The following is a 22,022-nucleotide window of genomic DNA, read 5'->3' as shown; positions in this document are numbered from 1 at the left end:
GTCACTCAAGGGCTGAGGAACAAACTCACGACCTTCAGCTTGGCAGACGGCCGACCGACTCCTTGAGCCACGCAACTCCTGCTGTGTATTAGCACAGCGCTTCTCAACCGCCGTCCTCGAGTACCTCTAGCCAGCCTGTTTTCCACGTCTCCCACAGCCAACACAGGTGTTTCAAACGAGCCGCAAGTTCTGCATGAAGCCTGATAACGATCCTTAGCTGTGTTGGCTTTGGGAGACATGCAAATGTATAGGGGTACCCGAGGACCAGGGTTGGCAACCCGTGTGTTAGCATGCTACGCTGGAATCGTCCTGACTCCAAGAGAACAAGCAAACAGTAGGAGGGGCCTAACTCAGGTGGGAGTGTGGCAGTTTCCCCAAACGGAAGGTTGTGAGTTTGTTCCTCAACGCTTGAGTGACTTTTATTGATTTTCAATTCTTTATTTTACTCTCTTCCAAGTGTAAATATGAGCCGACTGTAAAACTCGTGTATTCGGTCCCACTCAAAATGGAGTCAAACTTACTGTGTGGACTCTCAGGGTCAGTCATGTTATGCTAGCTTGTCGTCAAGAATAAGCTCTACTGATTGCTAAGGCTAAAAGCAGCACAGCAAAAGCAAATCAAATCAGTAATGACTCTTCCAAGTCTGCACAAATTCTTCTCAATGGATTTTATTCAGTCCACAGCCAATCGATCCCCGCCCAGAATTCACATTTGTTCCCTTTTTTTTTTGCTGCGTGGTCCAAGTACGTTTTGATATTTGTACGCAGTTTGCGTTGGACGGAGGCTGGTAGGTTCGATTACAATGACGACTCGAAACAATCCGTCGTCCACGTCACGTGACCTCTGCTCGTCGTGCGCTGGATCATCTTTCAGTCCAACGCTATTCAGAAACTTGAGCCGCCACATCAAGACAAAAGGGAACAACGAAATTCAATCTGGAATGAAGGAAAAATGTTGACAAACAAAAGAAGATGGTGTCATCCATGGCGAGATCCCAGACCAGGACGGCGAGGATGGACTTGATTGACGCGTTGGCGGCTCACGCGATCACACGAGGCTCAGGTCCAGTTTGGCGAGGTATGGCGATCGGAAGGAGCCCACGTAAAGGCTCCCGTCGTGTTCGTGCGCCTCGCTCACGTACGCCGCAACCAGCCCGTCCGGGTCGTGGAAGCTCCGCGAGCAGATGCCGCCGTCGTGGAGCTCGGCCACCAGGCTGTAGCGGGGGACCAACTTCATCATGGCGTCCTGGCTGAGGAGCTGGTGGGCGGAGACAAGGCAGAGATGCGTCAACTGCCATCGCTCGGTCTGCATGAGCGCGGCAGCTGCCGTCTACCTTGAAGATGAACTTCTTGATCCAGGGTCTCTGCGAGAGGAAGTCCAACATGGAGAAGCCGGGGTTGGGGCGCACGGCGGACATCGCTACCCAGTAGCCGCCGCTCGAGCTGGGTCGGATGTTGTCAGGGAAACCGGGAAGGTTGTCCATGAAGGTGTCCATGCCACCCTTGTTGAGTCCCGCCACGTGGACCCTGTCGCAGAGTGCAAGACTCGGGTCACTTTGTCATGCAATATTCCAGGTGGGAAAAGATCAAACGGTGGGGATTTGTGGAGGAATAAACGCACATAAGTTATTCCATATTTACTCTTAAAGTCTTGCAATTCAGCGGTCTAACCTTGTTTGAATTGCGACGACGTCTGAAGAAGAGCAGAGCGCGAGTTTGCCCTTTTCACAAGATCAGGACTGAAACATTTTGTTGGCGGAGCGCCGGAGAAAAAGATGTCTGTCGTATTATCTGCGCAATGACTCGTGTCGGCGACGGTTGTCATGTTGCTGCTGCGTGAGAAATGAACTGTGGTCCGTTGAAAGTGGACCAAACAGTGCAGGTCCGAATACACCCTTAAAGTTAAGTCAATGTGCCTCAGAGCGGGTAAGAGATTATAATCTGTGCACATCTCTGTCCGTCCTCCTCGAGAGCAAAAAGGATCCAAGTGTCGTCTTCCTTAAATGTTCTAGGGTGACTGGACCGGACAATGTGGTTTTGCCTTATCAGCTGTTTGAAAAGGTCGGATTTGTTGATTTGTAGCTTCAAAGTAAGGCGTAAACTTTACGTGTTGACATTGTGATGAGCAATATTGAAATTGAGACCTTGCTGACTTGCCGGCAAATGCGCGCCATCAAGGGGGCGGGCGGTACCTGCGTATGCGGGCCATGGTGGTCTCGGCCACCAGGACGGACTCCTCGTCAGGAAGCAACTGGATGCCGTTGGGGAATCGCAGGTTGTCCATCACCACGCTCACTTCTCGGCTGTCCGTGTCGTACTCCAGCACCCTGACGGGAAGTAGGAGCGCGTCACGCACGCACGCCCGCTCTGGACCGCTCTGGACCGCTCTGGACCGCTCTGGACGCTGTCGTGCCATACCGTCCGTCGGCCGTGGCCTCCATGATGAGGTGCAGGTAGTCTCTGCGCTGCCACCTGCTGCTGGAGGAAGTGAAGTACACCTTCTTGCCATCCTGCGTCACCGCCAGGTCGTTGATGAACAGCAACTTCCTGCCGCCCACCTCCTGACCGCCCGACACCAGCCGAATGGACTCGCCTGCAAAAAAAAAAGAAAGAAAGCGTGCGCCTGTCTCACTTCCTGCTGCTGCTGGACGAGAGCGACCGCAGCAGCATCTGAGTTGCGACCGGCGCAGAAAAAGCCGCTTGGTTCCAAGCTTGCGCCTCGCTTGGAAATGCATCTGATGATGATGAGGCGGCAACGAAGGTCGCGGGCGGGCGTGTCACTCGCCTGTGGTGGGGTCGACCTCGAAGATGCCCAAGTAGGCGTCTGCAACAAATAAAGTCCCGTTGGGCCCCACTCGGATCCCCAGGGGCCTCCCGCAGGTCACCTCGTCTGCTGCTGACCCTGCACGCACACACGTCAAGTCTCGCCGACAGTTACAAAAAAACAAACAAGCAAAACTCCACAGCCGACACTAGCCTGACTTTTTACAATCCGTTATTCTGTCAACTTTTCCATCCATGAATCGGATCATTGGCTTCTGATGACTGATTGTGTGACGATGAAAGAAGAGCGCGAGTGATTGATGGCGAGGAAGAGCTGCGAGTTTGCACGACGACACGAGAGAGCGCTTCACGTTCAAGGACATTTTGGAGGAGCTGCAAAATTCAATTGCATGTCAGATTCAACCGACAGATTATTTGTTCCAAAAATGGACGACGACGCATTTGCTGGTTTGGCGCATTTCAGCTGTCAGAAAGTCCGGCAGAATGTTGATGTTTGTTTTCTAAAGTGAAGATTGCTTGCAATTTGAAAAGACACAATCAGTCAAAGGCCAGAATATTTGCTGCTGCAATTTGTGATTTTGCAGCATTTGTAAGCGACTATTTCTTCAACAATCCTACTTCCGATTCGGGTTCTGCTAAGAATCAGAATGAAGACGCGGAATGATTTTCACAGGAAGGCCACCCAAGCGGGAAACGGGAAAATCCCATTTTTGGTGACTAAAAAATGTCATCTTGTACTTCCGCAGCTTTATTGTGATGTCAACGTGTTTGCTCAATAAACAGGAAGTGGTCCAACGCACTTCCTGTTCGGCTACGGTTGATGTGGAAAGAGTCAACCTGAAAGTGACCGACTGCTTTTCAAATGGAAAACCAACAGCAAGTGTGCTTTTCTTTGGCTTTGCTGATTTGTGAGGCTTTTTGCTCACCACAGGGAGGTTTTCCCAATCTGGCCACCGTGTGAACCCTTTGACCAACCAGCTTCACGATCCTCCCGTCTGCGGTTCCGCTGTAAAAAACATCTGCACACACCAAGAGCGAGCAGTCAGCCCGTTAGCTCGTTAGCTTAGCTTCCCATGTGGCGGCATTTCGACCTCCGATGTTGGCCACGGACTCGGGTCCGGCCACGGCGTCCTCGTAGAGTCTGCGAGCGAGACGCAGCTTGGTGTTGGTTTCCCAGCAGCCGGACATGGGCGGCGGCTCCTTCAGTCTGTGGGACAGACGGACGGACCGATGACATCATCGCGGCCATTTTGAGGCACAGTCGACGTGCGGCGTGGAGAGCTGCGCCGCCGTCAACTGTCGTGTCCTCCGGCTTTCCTCGCAAGTCGCCGTAATATCCCATCAATTGGAACCCTCGCTATCAAATATTTCTATCATTGATGAGTCCATCTATTAATTGCATCCAAATATCTTTTACGTTGGGGTCGACGGGCTCATTTTGGCTACGCTGGCATTTGCGCTTGGGCAACTATTTAGGTGGCGCGTCTCTCCAAAAGCCCGAGTGGTGACAAGGTGGACTCACACGAGGACATCGGGCTGGATGGGCGACTCCAGGATGAGCAGGATGAAGAGCAGAGGCAGAAGGACGAAGCCCCCCACCGACAGCAGACTCGCCCGGAAGACGCGCCCGCTGTACGTCCTGCAAACGGAAAGTGACATCATGACCATCATCCACTACACCTGGGAAGTAAGTGGGCGGGACAACAACACCTGTGTGCGAGCCCAAGGTAGCATTAGCAAAGATGCAAATGAAAGCGCCAATCACACGGCCTTTTACACAAGGTTGGTGCAAGCACGTCTGTGGAAAGATCCTCCTTCCCTTCAAAGACGGAAAACGTTCGTTTTGCTCAAGGAAGTTACTGGCAACAATTTCACTTTTCAAGCTCGAATAAGGAAAGTCAAGGAAGACCTTTTCAATTCCGACTCAAATCACAACTGATTAGGAAACAAATCATCCAAAATTCTAAACATCAACATTAGTATTTCCGTAGTTAGGCCTTCATTTTGCACAGCACTTAAGTCGTTTTTTTTTTTTTGTGTAGCACTTAAGTCTTTTGAGTTCCGTTGACAGGAATTGGCGTCATCGGGGAAACTAATATCGAGACAACAGTTGTTTGACTGAAATGGGAGGAGGTCAGTCTGAAGCAGCTCATCAGGCTGGAAAAGTTTCAAAAAGAAACTTTGGCCAACAGATGGCAGCATTGGGCCTCTTTTGGATGAGATCACCAAAAGAATGCGGAAGTGCTTAAACATGGCGCTTGTTTGGAAATTGGACCGTTACAAGCAGAGTGTTGAGTGTCACTAACAGGAGAAAAAATGACGGAGATTATTTTCAACTTTCAAGTTGACAAAGTACGTGCACACACAACACACTAGCAAGTCCTGCTCCTTCTACGAAATAGTAAAACAAAAATCAAATCTAAAATAATTACACTGGTCATTATTTGTAAAAACATTTATTTTGCCATCAAAAGCGCATTTTCATTGTTTGTATTTTATAGAAGGTGGCTTCAGATATTTGTTACTTACTCATAGACAGCCCGTTTACGAAAACTAATACAATTATTAGCATCAAAGTCACAGTTGTGCATAAAAGCTATCTTGAACTAAAAAGCTTGCGTAATTCAAACACTAAAAAAAAATCAAATAAAAATGGACTACGGTAGAACTTAGCCAACTGTTTGACAGCGTAATCTTTCATTTGCTATTTGGTGTTTACATCCTCTTAAAACAATATCCTTTGAATGCTCGAAATTGGCTGGCACACGATCTTTGCCGTTTTTAAGAGTTAAGTTGCCTTTGAAATGACTTAACAAACTGCATTTTCTAACGCACTCGCTCTAAACCGCCGTTTCTTAATGTGTAAGAAAAAAGAATGCTAATGTTTTGCTTTGGTTGTTTTGTTAACGTCTGGTTGCTGGTTTTACTGGCAAATGCGCCTGCTTGTGTTCGTTCATGTGACTGGCGCGAATTATCAGTGGGTGTCGTCACTGTCGTGTTGCGTTGTCGTGTTGTTGTCGTGTTGTTGTCGTGTTGTTGTCGTGTTATTGCCTGACCCGTTGCCCTTGCGCACGCGTTCGGCTTGGTGGTCGGTGATGACGTCACGTCTGTTTTGCCTCCGGAAGCGCAGGCCCGCCGTCTCGTTCATTGTTGAGCTGGAGCGCTTTGTAGCTTCGGTGCCGGTTCGGTTCGGTCGCGTTCGGCTCGCCTCGCCTCGCCTCGCCTCGCCCACGGCCGCTTGCCGATACGAAGGAAGGCAAGTGGCTAGTACGCTCTTGCTAACAACGTTCTTTGCAAGAAGGCGAGTCTTCACGTCGTAAATTGCGACGGCTGCAAAAGTTGTTAACTTCCCAAACGACACTGACGTGTTTCCGTGACAGCAGCACGAAATGCATCTTGGGACATTTTGCAAGCCAAACCTTCATGAGTGTCCTACCGATGCATCTGTCATCACACTATCTGAACTGGTGAGAGCAACATCCGGGTATTCCGTGCTTTCTGATGACGTTTCACGAGATACCGAGTCCGTGTAAAGTGGCCAGCCGCGGCACGTGACCTATGCCACTGCTTCCGGTAATAGTCTACTTCAAAATAAGACACGGCAACACTTCCCGTCTTGGTCAGAAAAGAGCCAGTTAGGCAGTCGCACAAAAAATTAAAAAAATTCATATCCAAAGTGAGGGTTGTTGTTGTTGTTGAACAACAGTCAGTAGCCTGCCTGACAACTTCAATGCCCCCAAATCCCCGCCCCCACGCAATATACCATTTTTGAACAATTCTACATGGACGATTGATGAGATCAAATTGACAAAGCAAAGACGAGTCCAAAAATATTTGTTTTATTGTGCAGCTGCTCCAGTAATAAAAACGTCACATTTAAATATTATATTTCCAATGTCAGACAAAAACGGAAACAACGACATGTTAAAAAGAAGATGAAAAAAAGGCAAACCCAATCATCTCATCCTTGACAGTAAATACACGCGTTCTGGTAAGGAATGATCACAATTCAACAAGTCACATATTTGACGCACCGCTAACGAGGCTAACATCACATTGGCGCCCACTATTCTCACTTAGCAATTAGCAACTAGCAATTTCCTGCCAGCGTGCTTGAGGCTAATTAATTAGCATGCTAACACTCATGTGCAAATGTCGCTATATTGCCAAGTTGCAGTCACGGTTGCCGTAGCGACGGAGTTGGTAGTGGCTTGTTGTCAGCTAACCGTGTGCTCCGTGCAGTTGTTGTCACGGCGACCGAGGATGCTCCTCCAGATTGTGGTCACGGTGATGGGATGTGGCTCGTCGCCATGGTCACGGGATGCTTCACGTGCTCGTCGTCATGGCGACGGACACATGCAGTGCGCAGAGTCGTTTGAATCGGCAAACGCGTCCTCAGCACGGCTGTTGGGCGGCGACCTCGTCCTGCGCCGGCGCCGGCGTCGGCGCCGGCTGCTGTTTGGAGGAGCTGGACAAATCCATGGCCTCCTCCTCATCATCGTCATCATCATCGAGCTCTTCCTCCTCCTCTGTGTTCCCCTCGTCTTCCTCCCGGCACCCAACGGCCTCGGGCTCCGCCTCCTCGAGGTCGGGGGCGTGGCAGAAGGCGTCAGAAGAACGCTTTGAGTCCAAAGGGTCCGGACAAGACGTGCCGGGTTTTTTAGACGACATTTCCAGTGACTTCTTGTGCATTCCTGACAAAAGACGAGCACACCACAAGCTCCCTTTTTATTTGCATTCCTCAATTCACAGCAACCAGTTTTGTCTTTGAAGATGTGCTTTGCGTGGCCGTTGAATTTGCTGCGCGAGAAATGCTGCAAAGTCGGAACACGCTCAAGTGGAAAAAGGAAAGTCGCCGCCAGTGGCGGCCAACGTTTTCCCGCTTTTAGTGCATACGAACGTCGCGCAAGCTCGGACTTGCGTTGCGCTGCTTGTCCTTTGGGTGGCGCTAGCGTTGGCAAAGCCACTTTGGGAAGGCGGAGCCCGCATTTCTGCTGCGTTCCAGGATGGCCGCAAGTCCGATATCACACTTGCTTTTTCCCAACAAGCAAAATGGCGGCTAGTGATCAATTGCTTTTTATTTTGCTCTTTAAAACTCATTTTCACATCCAGCAAACTTTTTGCTTCATTTGTTGTTTTTAAAAAAAAATTCATGCACGGAGATGGCGGCATATTGTCACGTATGTTGAAGTTATGGCGAAGATTTATGAATAAAGAAAGCGATTTATACTCGAGTAAATTGTGTTTTACGCCAAACGGCCGCCATTGTAGAGTGACGTCACATTTTAGTCCGTCGGTGACGTCGGGTTACTTTTTTTTCCGACTTTGCGAGTGGAATTTCCCAGATCAAGGGGGTTGCTGTTCCCGTAAACACTTCCTGGTTTGAACTCGGAAAAGTCCGACTTGCGACCGTCCTCGAATGCAGCGTTACAACTGGCAGACGTGCGGCACGATGACGCTTGTTTAGAAAAAAGAATTACAGCATTTTTTTAAAAAAATACAAACCCTAATAAAAAGTCAAGAAAAATGAAATACTGGAAGCCTTTGAATAGATTTTTTATTTTTTTATTTGTCGTTGACGATATTTTTGTCGCCACCCAGTTAGCGGACGACAATTCCCAGACGAGCGCTCTGCCTTCCGTCTTGCGGACTGCCGGCAAAATAAAACCTTTCGAAGCAAGCTCACAAATGAAAGTCGCTCTAACGGAGTTTAGTGGAAAAGTCAAACGTGTTTTGCGTTCGTTGTGCTTTTGCGAACGGCCTTTTCGTGTGTTGCGAGCGTGCACGTGTGGTGCGTGTGCGTGGCACTGACGTGCATGCGGCTCACCGAGCAGCCAGGGGGCGCACGATCCCATCATGCCGTTCTTGGCCGAGTTGAGGATGGACTCGGGGAGCGGGATGGAGTGTCGAACCATGGCCCCGTACAGGCCGTACTCCGCCATCACGCTGCTGCGGCCCCAGCACTTCTCGCGCTTGCGCCACTTGGCGCGCCGGTTCTGGAACCACACCTGGCGGGCGGACGGACGGACGCAAGGTCACAAATTCGCGCCTGAAAGCTTGCCGGCAATTTAGTGGCATTAGCGGCGGCGGCGTCACCTGGATGCGGTCCTCGGGCAGCTCCGTCTTGACGGCCAGCATCTCTCGAGCGTACACGTCGGGGTAGTGGGCCTCGTGGAAGGCTTTCTCCAGCTCCTCCAGCTGGTGGGACGTGAACACGGTCCTGGGGGGGTCGCAACATTAGGGATGGAGACGGGGGGGGGGCGTGCCATCTTGCTGCAAATCGACTTTGACGCCGGTGGAAGGATCGGGACGGGCTGATTTGGTTCCGAAGCATTCGGGCTGCAAATGGATCGGCCCACTTCTGAGGCCAACCTGTGCAGGATTTCGCTACTTTGATGTCATCCAGTCACTGATGGCCATCAAAGCCAAATCTTTGCATTTTTTAATTCCTCTCACTTTTTTCACCTGCATTTCAATTTCCATGATTGACGTCATTCCAATTTCAACATCATTTTGCGATGCTTTCACGTTATTCAATCAGACCTTTGCAACTTTGTCAATATTTCGCATCATTCCACGTTGGAATACTTTTTCATTCACACGCAATTTCTGCTGAAATGGCAAATGTCGACTTTATATTATTCGAGCTGTGATGGGATTTTTTGCTTTTCCTTTGGAAAAGATCTTTCATTGGTGTCGGAATGTTGGAAGCGCTGAAATTGGAAGGAAGCGGCGGACGCTTTCCGGCTTTGACGAAAACAAAAGCGCAGTTTGGAACCCGAGTCGGCGTTTGTTGGAAAGAGCGTCCGTCCGCGACTCGTCTCTCGTTTGTCCTCGTCTCTCGTTTGTCCTCGTCTTCTTTCGCTTCCTTTCATTCAAAGGCGCCGCCGCGCTTATTGCTTCGTCTCGGTAAGTTTTTCACGCGAGACGCGCGACACTTTGACGTCATTTCTGAGCTCAAGCAAGCTCGCCGGGCGCCGTCCGTCAAAAGCGCGTCGCGTCCTCGTCCGCTTCTTGAAGGCATTTGAAATGAATGACATCCGGAAGGTCGACTTGCCAAAGACGGAAGCGTGCAGTCGGACGGTCACTGTCGGACGGTCATCTTGCTCAGTTTGCGCTTTCCCTTCCTCCAACACACCTGATTTTAATGATCGGCTCATCAGCAAGCTCTGCAGGAGGCTGACAGCGATCCTGATCTTGTGAAGCAGGTGTGTTGGACGAGGGGACCCTGAAAATCCACCTCGACGACGACAGTCGGCCATCGGTCAGCGATGACCTTCTTTTTGTTAAAGTCGCGTTTTCCATTTGGAAGTCGACTGCAATTTCAACGACTCGGAGAAGGCGGAGATTTCTGATTGGCGCGCGTTTTGAAGCGAAAGCCGTCAGCCAATGGGACGAGAGCTCCCTCAAGTGATTGTTTTTGGAGCAGGCCAGAAACCCAAAACCTCAATTAGTCCTGAAGCCGTCGGGGGATTTTCCCAAAGTGGCCGTTGCAACGTTTCTCAACGCTCGCCAACGACTCCCGATGAAGGGGATTCGGGGCGGAGCTTTTCGAGAACTGCTTGGCCAAGACTGGCGTTCCGGCCGAAGGTTGTTCCGATTTGCTGTGGAACCCGAGCCGACGCTCGACACGATCACACGGCCTCCCCCAACCTCACCCATGCCCCCCCCCTCCTTTTTTTCCTTCCTCCTCCCAATCCCGTTGCAAGCGCCCAGTGGCGAACTTGCCACCTGCTCCGTGAGAATCTCTGAGGAACCCGCACGACCCGTGACAATCTGTCCCACTCGTACTACGTGGATTCCCTCAAAAACTGTCCAAGTCCACGTGGGTCCACAAAGCAACGGTGCATTTTTGTTGACTTTGTTTTTTTTTTTTCTCAAATTGAGTTTCGCTTTCGCTGCACTTGAGCAACGTGCGGCGCGATGACAGCAACGTCTTTTTGTTGCTGTCCAATATTTGAAGTCAGCTGAGACATTTTGGATGTCTTGAAAGCGCCTTATACAAAAATACCGATGACTTTCCGGTGCAGCTTTCCCGCCTGGCGCCGGACGAGTGGACTTTTCACTCGTCCCACAAAAGCCTTTGGCGAGTTGCTACTTTTCATCAGGCCAATTGGAAAGCACACGTTGGAAAGCGACTCGCGATCACATGGACGCAAATAAGTGGAGTGGTCACCTGTGGCGCCGCTTCTTCCTCTTCTGAGCGGACGAGCAGCCTTTGGACTCGTTGTGGTCGGACAGAACCTCCTCATCTGCAAGCCACAAACCGGCCGTCACACAAACAAGAAGAGCAGCAAAGAGGTCGGAGGAGGTCGGAGGAGGTCGGGGGAGGTCGGAGGAGGTCGGGGCCATACCGGAGAAGGCTTCCCTGTGGGGGTCCACGCCGTGCAGGAAGTGGCCGTCGGGTCTCTGCAGGAGGGGCAGGTGACCCGGCAGGAAGCAGGGGGGTCCTCCGGCGGACCCGGGCGGCTGCTGGGCCGCCAGACTGCACAGGAAGCCCAGACCCAGCGGGAGGGAAGTCCCCGGGAAGGAGAAAGCGCCCCCCAGGGTCTGCCCCAGACCCCCGACGCCCTGAGGCTCGCCCCCCCCGGGCGCCGCCGGCGTGGACTCCAGGCCCAGCAGGTCCGTGATGGCGAAGCCTTTGGAGCGGAAGCCTGAAGTGTGAAGGCGGGACTTGTCGGGGAAGGTGGGGGACAGCAACTTGACTTTGGACTTGTCCTGCATCACTTCCGACATGGCCCGAAACTGCCCGAGACTGGAAAACGTGGCCGGGGACCGCCCAAGACTGGCAAACAGCGCCGGAGACCGCCCAAGACTGGCAAACAGCGCCGGAGACCGCCCAAGAGCGCCGAGGCCGAGCTGATGAGCACAAAGACGGACCGGGACCGATCGGGACCCGCCCGGCCAACTCGCCCCATATATGGGTCTCCGGGCGTGCTGGGGATCAGGCTGCCGGCCAATGGGAGGCCAGCTGGCCCTGGGGGTGGGAGCGAAGTGGGGGGGGGGGTCTGATGTCTCGTGTCAATCTGGGAGGATTAATTGCACCAATTTGAATTTTTCAATCCGATCAGGATTATTTGTGCTGCTGCTGGTTGCCACTCGCTAAGACTTTTTCATTTTCATCCCGTGCGTGCGCGCGCACACACACACACACACACATACACACACACACACACACACACACACACACACACACACACACACTGCTACTTTTATTACTGCTCATCATTTTTATACATCCCATTTGAAGTTTAATTTCGTACAATCGTACAAACATAAGACTTAAGACACATTCATGTACTTTTAATAAGCCAAAGACATTTGACAAGATTGATTGACATTCAAAAAACATTCTTGTTTTTTGTATGACGCTGATCATGACAACAATTTTGACAAAAATCAGAACGTACGCTTCAATCAAAACAAAAGTTGTGAGAACAAAGAAATTGAAGAGCAAAAAGCAAGCAAACGTTTCCAAATGCAAGAATCAAATCAAATACAAGAAAGCGTTTTTTTTTTTCCAAAATCATTTTTGAAGCTGCTTCGTGTTCGCCAACTTACAAAAGTCGTCAACAGCAAAATGCAACAATCGGGCAAACGCGCACATTTCTTTCATCGCAACAATTGTGTGTGCGTGCGCGCGCACTTGAGTGTGTTCCACTTGCAGAAAAGCAAAACGAGATTAAAGCAAAAATAAAAACAAGCTTCATTTTGCTTTAATTATCTCATAAGAAGATTGACTCTAATTGCTTTTTAAAACCGCGCACGCACACACACACACACGCGCGGGATTAAAGCAGGTCATTTGGCATGCGCAAAAGTCTGGATTGAAGTCGGGAAAGTTTTTTCTTTTTTCTATTTGCACACAGAAACCTGCTGAGCAACCTTTGACCTCAGTCAGCCAGTCGGGAGCAGCTCAAAGGTCAGCAACACGCACGCACTTCATGTACACGTCTTCACACACGCACGGCGGGCGCGCTTGGGGCGGTCGGTCAGCGCAGTCCGACCGACCGTCCGTCCGACCGACCGTCCGTCCGACCGACCGACCGACCGACCGACCGTCCCCAACCGACCGACCATCCGTGCGTCCGACCGACCGTCCGTCCAACCAACCGTCCGACCGACCGACCGTCCGTCCGTCCGTCCGTCCGACCGACCGACCGACCGACCGACCCTTTCTTTTGCTCTTTGCTAGCAGAACGCTAGCAGACGCGCCGGCCGTCTTCCAAGATGGACGTCGTGAGCGCCTTCCTCCTTTTATTTTTTACAATTTCTATTTTTAGCGTCTGACAAATTCACAAACATGCTAAAGAAAAAGAGAAATATTGTCAATTTCGAACATTAAGATGTATTCATACTGTATTTAAGGCAAGTTGTAAAATGTCCTCTTGTTTATGTTGAACAAATGTAAAACGTGATCATTCCTGCTGTTTCCACAAAGTCTCAAATGTTCTCAATTTGAATTTGAGCAAATGTATGGGATGGGAACGAGAAACGTTTCTCGGGAGCAGCAATATGGCCGCCAATATGGCCGCCTCGCCGCTTCAAAAGTCATCGATTCAGATCAGTGGATACCAGACATGATTGGACGCACGATGAGCAACTGGCAACATTACAAATGTTGACCTTTGACCTGTCAGACGTTTTTGCTGTTGAAATGACATGGAGACACTTGACCTGTTACCTCCCCCAAGGAAACAAACAAGCAAATGTGCTAGCGTTTGCGATTGTGAGCTTGTCGTTTGTTTCTTCCTGCTGCCAAGATGACCTTTGACCCTTTCTGGCTGGCATTGGGAGGTTTTTGCAATCATGAAGTTGCAAGTGGTCAAAGTTTGCCAACTGGGCCGAGCGTGAAAGGAAAAGCCGCAGCATTCTTTTCCATCCGCTTGCCATTTCATTTAGCTCTTGTAGCAAATGTGTCGTTTTTGTTGTATTTGGCGTGCGCGCGTGCGCGCGTGCGCATAACGTGACCATGGAATTGTCGTCTTGTGCTGTTGCGCAATCGCCAACCAATCGGCGCGTTTGCGTGAAAATCTCATTTGTGTTGTTTTGTGAAGAAGACGACAAATGAGTTGACATGCGGGCTTAGCGGCATGATTTAAAGAAGCAGATTGATGCAATCATCTTTCATCCCGCCAACATTTGACCTCGGGGCAGCCGTCATTTGCGGACGCTCGGGTGACGTTTTGCTCAAGACGTCAGCTTGCGTTGCTTTGAAAACAAATTTGTCCGAAAAGAAGCTTCTTCGGTCAACTGTCGCCGCTGAATCCCGTTGTGACGTCGTCGTCGTCGTCGCCGTCGCCGTCGTCGTCGCCGTCGCCGTCGCCGTCGCCGTCGTCGTCGTCGTCGACGCCGTCGCCGTCGCCGTCGCCGTTGTCGTCGCCGTCGCCGTCGTCGTCGTCGTCGTCGCCATCGCCATCGCCGTCGCCGTCGCCGTCGCCGTCGTCGTCGTCGTCATCATGATGGCAGGAAGCAGACGGGCGGATTGTGTGTCATTTGCGCTGCTCTGCGGCTTTGCTGTCAACGGCAATATTTAAACAATTGTCTGGACACGCGTCTATGGACCCCCCCCCCCCCACACACACACACACACACACACCCCCACCCCCGTCCAGAGGCTCCTGTTGTCCCACTAATTATTCATGAATACACATTTATGCAAATGAGCGCCCTAGATTAACCTCATTCAGGAGGAAAAACAAGTTTGGGCTTTGAAGGATTAGACTTTTTCAATTAAAGAGTGTGAGCCCGCCCCCCTGGCCACCTCATTTGCATACGCTGCTTCTCTAATCTCCGCCGCAGACAAACGCCAGCATGCGGACGCTAATGGGCGCTAATGGGCGCTAATGGCTAATGAGCCACCTGGACTTGACCTGACCTCGGCTTGTCTTGTCTTGTCTTTTCTCGACACGCGCGCCCGCCGTGGCATCCTGCTAATTAGCATTATGCTAATTTCCAACAGACACGCACACACGGGCAACAGTGGCGGCAACAATCAAGCCACTTCCTGCGGCAGGCGGGCAAACAGGAAGTGGATTTTTTTATTTTTTTTGGGGGGGGGTGTGCATGATTGAGTGAGTGGCTGCTCCTCCATTGGCCACCAGGCGGCAGTATCATGCAGTCATGTAGACACAAACCAAGAAGACTTTCCCGAGGATCAAGAATATGCGCCTGTGAAAACGCTGATGTTGTCTGTCGATGTGCGTTGTTCGAATACCGATGCATTTTGTTAGTGCATCTGTGTTGCTTGACATTGTTTGTTAGCATGAAGCTAATTGGAGGCTAATCCATGTGCTTGCATGAAGTCCACACGGTGTACGTGTCCTTTTGCCCTCAACTTGAGCTGGGAGGGGCCAAAAACGGCTCGGCGTGAGTTATGGCGACCACGACTGCGACTTTTCCAAATTTGCAAAAACTCCAAACAGCTGAGAGCCAAATTTTGGTTCCGTTTGACAAAGCAAGATGGCCGCCTTTGACTACAAAATGGAAAATGTTCTGCTTGCGAATGTCGAGGCGGAAAAAAACAACCCACCAGCGTTTGCCTCCTCATCAATACAAAAGTTGAAAATGTCTGAAGAGCATCTTTCCACTTTTCTGCATGGAAGAAAAAGTGTGCACACCCCTGCCAGCAGTTCTTGGAAGGTTGATCATTTCCAGGGTGGCTTGTTTGACTTGTTGTGCTGAGAAAGAGAAAAAGCATCTCTTGATGTGGTCTTGATCTCATTGTCGTCGTCAATCCGAAGTTAGCGCGGATGATCTCCGTGCGAGGCTTTAAGAGGCGGGCCGAGCAGCGCGTGCGCTCGCAGGCCGTTAAGCCCCGCGCATGTTAATGAGTCTTGTCGTGGATTGCTTAAATTAAAAGCAAATATCAACAGTCATTTGGCTAAAGGAGGCCACGCGTCCCCCCCCGCCCCCCCGCCTGCCCTCAATAATGGCGCATTAAGTGATTTGAGTGGCGGCTCGTGGCGCTAATCGCGTCGTCGGGAGGCAAAAACAATACAATTAACAAGTTGTCAGGAAATGAAGCAAGACGCCGGCCGACGCATCAAATTCACGTCCCCAAATGTGCGTGCGTGTGTTACGAGTACTGCAAAATACTCAAAGCAACTTGGATTACTTTTGGAAGAATATTGTTTTTTTTGTTTTCATTGTTATGAGAACAAAGTTGCACTTTTCAAATGATTTCTTTCCTCGTTCAACGTCTTCCAAGATTAAATTAGTTGATCTTGAAAAATGCAACTTTTTGTCACCACAACAAAATACGTCAAGTCTTGATTTGCCCGCCGATCGGAATCGACGACTGCGCAGTTCAAGACTTTTGAAGCGGAGAAGCCGCCATATTGCTCCTCCCAACAAACGTTTCTCGCCATCCCAAACATTTACAGTTTCCAAATTGAGCAGAAACAGCAGGATTGATCATGTTTTCAATTGGTTAAACGAGAGGACTGAAGACATTTTACAACTTGCCTGATGATGTTTGCAAGAGGAAACGTGTCTATTTTTTTAATGAAAGAATTATAACTAATTCAAGAAAAGCTGCCTCTGCCAAATGTCATTTTGTGCTTTGAGGAAGTGAGCGATGAAAAAAAGAAGAAGCACATATCGTACACTAACTTGTTTTTTTTTCTTTTACTTGTTAAAAAATAGTGCAAGCGTTTCTCGATTCCATGAATCGTCATTTTGAAAATTCAAATGGTTGAAAGTTTGCTCAATGGTGAAATGGAATTTTGTCTTCTGGATTATTAAAAGCTGTTGATCTGATGTTGTGCTACTTTCCACATGTTATTGTGACTTGTCATTTTGCTCAAGTGGCAAAATGCTAAATGGATATTGTGGCAAATAAACGATAAATGTTAAGTTTATGTTCAAATTGATTTCGAATTCAGTGCACATTATTGTTGTCTGAGCATTTTATACAGCAATTCTTTTTGTATAACTGAAACCTTGAAATAAACGTTTGCAGCGTTTGCTAGCATAGCAGCGTGCGCTTACGCGTGCGTTACGCGTGCTAGCGAACTGCTAGCGCTCGTCTGGCAAAAGCTCAAGCGTGTTAACGGCAAACAAAGCAAAAGTAGCTCTTTTTTTTTTGTGGGGGGGTGAAGTCAAAGCGCAAGTTTGCTTTGATTTGATTCAAGTTGGACTTCAATCAGCTTTGCCGCCACTTCAATCACTAAAGCAGATTTTAGCAACAATCTCATCTGATTTGACAAATATGCTTTATGTCCTGCGAAAACATGATTAAAGTCAGACACGCGCGCGCGCACACGCACGCACACACAGGACACGCTTGTTAATGCTGTCCAAGCTTTCCACGATGACACACTTGCTGTTTTGTATGTTGATCTTGACATGCCATCTGCACACGGGTCACGTCGGCGCCATTTTGGCTTGAAGCGCAGCTCACAACAAAATATTCATCGTCATGTTGAAGCCATTTGGACTTCCTGTCCTCAATTTCCGCTAAAACTTCTTTTTGATTGCGGTCCTGCCTCAGCAGGTTTGTTAGCATTAGCTCATTGTTAGCATTGTTAGACAAACGACGTTGCCTCTTGCTGCCACTTTTGTGGCTTGACTTTTTAATTGAATTTATTTGCTCTCCTCACGTCAAGATTGGCTTTCCAATTTTTTTTTTAATTGTCCTTCAAACAAGTCCTCACATCGCAAAGAGCAAGACTGAATTGTCAAAGTGGTCCTTATGACCGTTTCTTTTTCAACTTTTGAAAAGACAACATTTTGCACTTTTTCTCAAATGTCCCCATTTTAACCAATTCTCACCGTTCCTACTTCAAACTAAATATTCCGATCAACCGTTTCCCCATTTTTTTTTTCAAAAAATAAATATATGTATTGATCAATCGAATCGGTGGCAAACTCATCACTAGCAACGAAAGTCAACACGATTCCATGACGATTCCAAAGCATTCCACATCATTCAACACGCGTCATTTGCATGTTGTCATGCTAAATTAGGACATTACTTTTCTTGATGACGTAAGAGAAAAAGATTTGAATAATCATCGAAACCCGGCCGGTGCGTGCGTGCGTGCGTGCGTGCGTGCGTTCTTGCTGTGGAGGAGGAGATTACGCGTGCTGATTGGTCTGAATAAAAATAACAATAATAGTAATGATAATAACGAAATAATAAGAATAATGGAGTGTAATCTGCGCCTTAGCGCTAATCCTGCTGCAGTCTTCTTGTTGTGTTGCATGTTGTTTAATCCACTTAGTTTGGCAAAATCTCATTCTCATTTCATTCCGCCGTGTTCGCAATCCAATAACGCCGTCGGCCGGCCTCGTCTTCCTTTCACACATCTTGTGTGTGTGCGCGTGTGTGTGCGCGTGTGTGTGTGTGTGTTGAGGTTTTGTTGCAAGAAGGCGAAACGTGTTCTTTGTGTAGCGTCACATTGCGTTGACTGAGTTGTGCGCTTGTTGTTGTTGGAAAGTGCAAAAAGAAGAAGTGGCGTCTTCTAACAATAATGAGAGCGTGTGTGCGTGCGTGCGTGTGCGCGCGCGCGCGTGCGTCCAGATGTCTTGTAATCCTGAAAGGCTCAAGATGAAAGTGGAATCTTCTCCAATTATGATCCACAGTCTCAATTATCCGCACAAATCCTTCCAATGATTCCCTAATAATCCGCATGATGGGATCACATGACCTACTTAGGCAAGTCACATGACCAGCTGCTCTCGCGCACATTCAAGATGCTCCCAGGAAGTTTCCCCACAGGAAGTCATGTGACCTGTGGCGGACCACCTCCTGCGGGACGGAAGCCGAGCGCGTGCGTGGCCTCAACAACGTGGACGCACACGCCTGTCATGTCAGATTACTTCACCATTATTATCATTATTATTTATTACAATAGCTGTGTGTGTGTGTGTGTGTGTGTGTGTGTGTGTGTGTGTGTGTGTGCTATTGTTGTGTACCATCAGACTGATGAAAGATTAGAAAAGCATTAAGTGATAAAAAGCTATTACAAATTAATACACAGCCATTGATAATCACACGTTTGTTTATTTTTTTTATTTGTGTATTTGTGATGACGTGATTTGAATGATAATTATTGATTCGTGACTCATATCAAGTGATGATTTTTCTTTCCCTGTCTTGACCAAACAATATGTGAAAATGGTGGGCGGAGTCAGCTTGCGTCTTGGTTCCTCTGCGACCGGCCGACCGGCTCCAAATGGGAGCGCACGCAGCACCACATCTGCCAAAGCCCATGCTAATGCTAGCTGAATGCTAACCCAAGCCACCTTCCCAAGCGAAAGTGAGGAGAGTGGTCAATAAGACGCTGGCTGGACTGGCACAAATAATCGGCAGCGCCATTTGGACTTTGTGAGCCCTTGGCTACCACGTAGCTCGACCGCTGATGTTTATTGGTTCCGTTTGCTCTCTATATTTTAAATGGAGTAATGGGCCGCCCCTCTAAATTGCGGGGCCGGTCTCCGGGGGTCAAATCGAGGAAAATAATCATTGAATAGCGCCACAAATAATAATTGAATAGCGCCACTTGGGCCCCAAAAGACAGCGACCCACCGGGCGTCTGCCCTGTACGCCAGATGGCCAGTCCAGCCCAAACGGCAAGGCAAGAAATCGGCCTCGTTGTCTTCCTCACGCACGCACGCGCGCGGGCGGGCGCGCACACGCTTAAACACACGTCTTCTTTCCTCTTGATCAACACTTGATCATTGATTGATCAGCTGGAAATTGATGGACAACTATTTGGATCGTCAATGAATGGCCAACGTTGAACTTGAAGATTTGTGATTTATTTATTGAAAAAGTGGACTTGATTTGCCGACGTCAACTTTTGTGACGTCATCGCGTGACGCTTGAAGTCACGATAAGACGAGACGCCGCAAGACTCGCGAACAAATGGAAGCTCAAATCCTGCACTTTGTCTTGAGCCGCCGCAGGTGAAAGTTTAAAAAATGTTTAAAAAAAAAAAAGCTTGCCTGCGCTGCTCTTTTGCAAACGTCGCTTACGTCTGCCCGATGGATCCTGGTGGTCGGGTTCAAGACCTGGCAGTGGCCCTCGGGTCCCTGGTGCGTGCGTGCGTGCGTGCGTGCGTGTGAGCGTGCGTGCCATGTAGTAGTTAGTGCGCGGTGGTAAGCCTTGGACGCTGGCCCAGATATAATCCAATCCTTTTTAAAGTAGTTCATACAAGCAATTACGGCCATGTGGGATAATGTCCCGCTTAATCTTAAAGGGAGGGGGGCGGGTCGAGCGAGTGGGGGGGGGTTGGCGGCAGAGGCGGTGGCGGCGATTATTTGCTGTTGATTTCTCAAATGTTTTCTCCATCAAAGTCTTTGAATGATTAGTGAATTAAGTTCTTATCTTGCCTCTAATGGCCCCAACGGAATTCCTTTTTTTTCCCTCTCGTTTATCTTTATTATCTGCTGCGCGTGTTCTCAGATGTGCGTTGCCATGTTGAGATGTTTCACTTGTTGCCTGCTTGTTGACTTATCCTGCCTGAGATTAGCGACAGCAAGGACTTATTCTTAATGCACATGTCAGCGCGTGTGTGTGCGTGCGTGCGTGTGTTGCGATGCATCCAGCAAGCTCACTTGAGCGTGTGCAGCAGGTCAAAGGTTGCTGCTAAAAGCTACTAATGGATCATGCCTGACCCCCGTACGTAAGCCCCGCCTCTCCACGCATCACTTTACGCCTTTAGCGCTCACCACACACACGCGCGCACGCGCGCGCGCACGCGCTGTCAAGGTTCCTATAGAATCGCACGTCCTGCAATCAAGTATGCGCCAAAGGAACACGACCAGCGTCACAAGCAGCTTGTCTTTTGCAAATGGCACTTGAGGTCTTTCTACGGGGTTCCATAAGTGGCAAAAACACGTCTTACGTCTACGGGCGTGTCACGTGACATATGAACGTTGAGGCGTCCTTGTGTCCATGCTGGGTGAAAATGCCACGAGTGTGTTGTGTGTTGTGTGAGTGTTTGGCGAGGCACGAATTGGTTGCTGCGGGTGCCTGCACACCTGAAGCTTGCGAAGCAATCAGCCCGTCAGTATACAAAAGGAAGACGCAGGTGTGCGTGTCAGGGTTTTTGACCACAGGAAGCCAAACTGTTTTTCGTCCGTCAGCGCGGCGATGTACGAAGATATACGTAAGATGTGCATATGCAAATTGTGTGTGTGTGTTTCAGTGAGCAAAAGCAATTTCATGTTAACCCCTGGGCGTTATTTGACCATTTTTTTTGGCTTTTTGTTGGTTCTGACCAAGCCATTTCAAAATAAAATAACGCCCAGGGGTTTTAAAGCAGTCACAGCATACAATGTGTTATGTGATAAAATAAATAAATAAATAAATCAACACACACACACACACACACACACACACACACACACACACACACACACACACAAACTAGGAAAGGAATAAATCTTCATGATCTCCAAAATGTATTTATTCTTGTTATTCGGTCAGAAACGAAGATGCCCAGGTATGCAAATAAGCATTTCCCCCCCAATAATCAATTTATCTGTCAATGGATTAATCGATGAATCGGTTTGAAAACGTTTTGAATTTGCATCCCTTTATTTTGTTATTTCATATTGACTGTATGACGTGATGAAGATTCACTTCCTGGTTTGGTTTGTGACGTCGGTCAAAAAACGGGCAAAATGTGGATTGTTTTGCCTTCAAAGTCAAATCAGATGTTTGCAAATGTCCGACTGATTCACCCCTAAGAGAATCCATCGGTTTGTTTTCATGAAGGAGGACAGAAATGAGAAAATATTTCAGTTTCAAGTTCAAGCCACGTGGCTGGAAATGATTACTTGGTCATTAGAATAGTTGTCGATTCATTTGATGATTGCCGATCGATTGATGAATTTTGCACCCTCTACTTTTGTGCGTGCGTGTTTGTGCTCAGACCCTGTGGAGGGAGGGATGGAATGAGTGAGGGCGGGACGAAGGTCCGACTGCGCAAGCGGCTAAAAGAGGTGATTTGGCGCCATCTGGTGGGGAAGCCAGTTGTGCTCCTGGAGCACTTTTCAAGACCCGGCAGGTTTCCCGACGCTCCCAGCCGAGGACGGACGACTGCACGAGCCTTCACGTCAGACGTCATCACGTCCTGACGACTGCACGAGCCTTCACGTCAGACGTCATCACGCCCTGACGACTGCACGAGCCTTCAAGTCAAACGTCATCACCTCATGGCCAGTTGCGTCTCTCTTTTCTTTTGGTTTCTGCTGTAGGTTGTTATTGACTTTTTTAAACTTAGT

The 22,022-nt window shown here is 49.1% G+C and overlaps 2 protein-coding genes across 3 annotated transcripts; both read right to left on the bottom strand.

Moving 5' to 3' along the window:
• Positions 1 to 652: 652 nt before the first annotated feature.
• apmap (adipocyte plasma membrane associated protein) lies at positions 653 to 6,306 on the bottom strand. The gene is made up of 10 exons (XM_077582575.1): positions 5,840 to 6,306; positions 4,306 to 4,422; positions 3,875 to 3,990; positions 3,710 to 3,802; positions 2,785 to 2,901; positions 2,418 to 2,592; positions 2,192 to 2,326; positions 1,334 to 1,526; positions 1,044 to 1,257; positions 653 to 935 (listed from the first exon to the last, which is right to left on the bottom strand). The coding sequence occupies exons 1-9, from the start codon at positions 5,929 to 5,931 to the stop codon at positions 1,048 to 1,050; spliced, it is 1,248 nt and encodes a 415-aa protein (XP_077438701.1). The 5' UTR covers positions 5,932 to 6,306; the 3' UTR covers positions 653 to 935; positions 1,044 to 1,047.
• Positions 6,307 to 6,606: 300 nt separating this feature from the next.
• Positions 6,607 to 11,690, bottom strand: vsx1 (visual system homeobox 1 homolog, chx10-like). Of its 2 annotated transcripts, none has more exons than XM_077582998.1 (5): positions 11,138 to 11,690; positions 10,960 to 11,035; positions 8,880 to 9,003; positions 8,596 to 8,791; positions 6,607 to 7,477 (listed from the first exon to the last, which is right to left on the bottom strand). In XM_077582998.1, exons 1-5 carry the CDS (start codon positions 11,517 to 11,519, stop codon positions 7,179 to 7,181), a joined length of 1,077 nt encoding a protein of 358 aa, XP_077439124.1. In that variant the 5' UTR covers positions 11,520 to 11,690; the 3' UTR covers positions 6,607 to 7,178. The 2 variants fall into 2 exon arrangements, with proteins under 2 accessions (XP_077439124.1, XP_077439125.1); XM_077582999.1 differs by having other exon boundaries at positions 8,611 to 8,791.
• Between the last annotated feature and the right edge of the window lie 10,332 nt (positions 11,691 to 22,022).

Source organism: Vanacampus margaritifer, chromosome 12 (assembly GCF_051991255.1).
Source record: "Vanacampus margaritifer isolate UIUO_Vmar chromosome 12, RoL_Vmar_1.0, whole genome shotgun sequence".
NCBI lineage: Eukaryota > Metazoa > Chordata > Actinopteri > Syngnathiformes > Syngnathidae > Vanacampus > Vanacampus margaritifer.
This window is presented reverse-complemented; position numbering and strand designations above follow the sequence as displayed.

Excerpts from the sequence above, each read along its gene's own strand:
- apmap (XM_077582575.1), bottom strand. The coding sequence starts at position 5,931 with ATGAACGAGACGGCGGGCCTGCGCTTCCGGAGGCAAAACAGACGTGAC. Across the intron at positions 2,902-3,709 it reads ATTGGGAAAACCTCCCTGTG|GGTCAGCAGCAGACGAGGTG; the intron begins GTGAGCAAAAAG and ends GTGTGCGTGCAG. Across the intron at positions 1,527-2,191 it reads ACCATGGCCCGCATACGCAG|GGTCCACGTGGCGGGACTCA; the intron begins GTACCGCCCGCC and ends ACTCTGCGACAG.
- vsx1 (XM_077582998.1), bottom strand. The coding sequence starts at position 11,519 with ATGTCGGAAGTGATGCAGGACAAGTCCAAAGTCAAGTTGCTGTCCCCC. Across the intron at positions 11,036-11,137 it reads CCACAGGGAAGCCTTCTCCG|ATGAGGAGGTTCTGTCCGAC; the intron begins GTATGGCCCCGA and ends TGTGGCTTGCAG. Across the intron at positions 7,478-8,595 it reads GCTCGGTGAGCCGCATGCAC|GAATGCACAAGAAGTCACTG; the intron begins GTCAGTGCCACG and ends GTCTTTTGTCAG.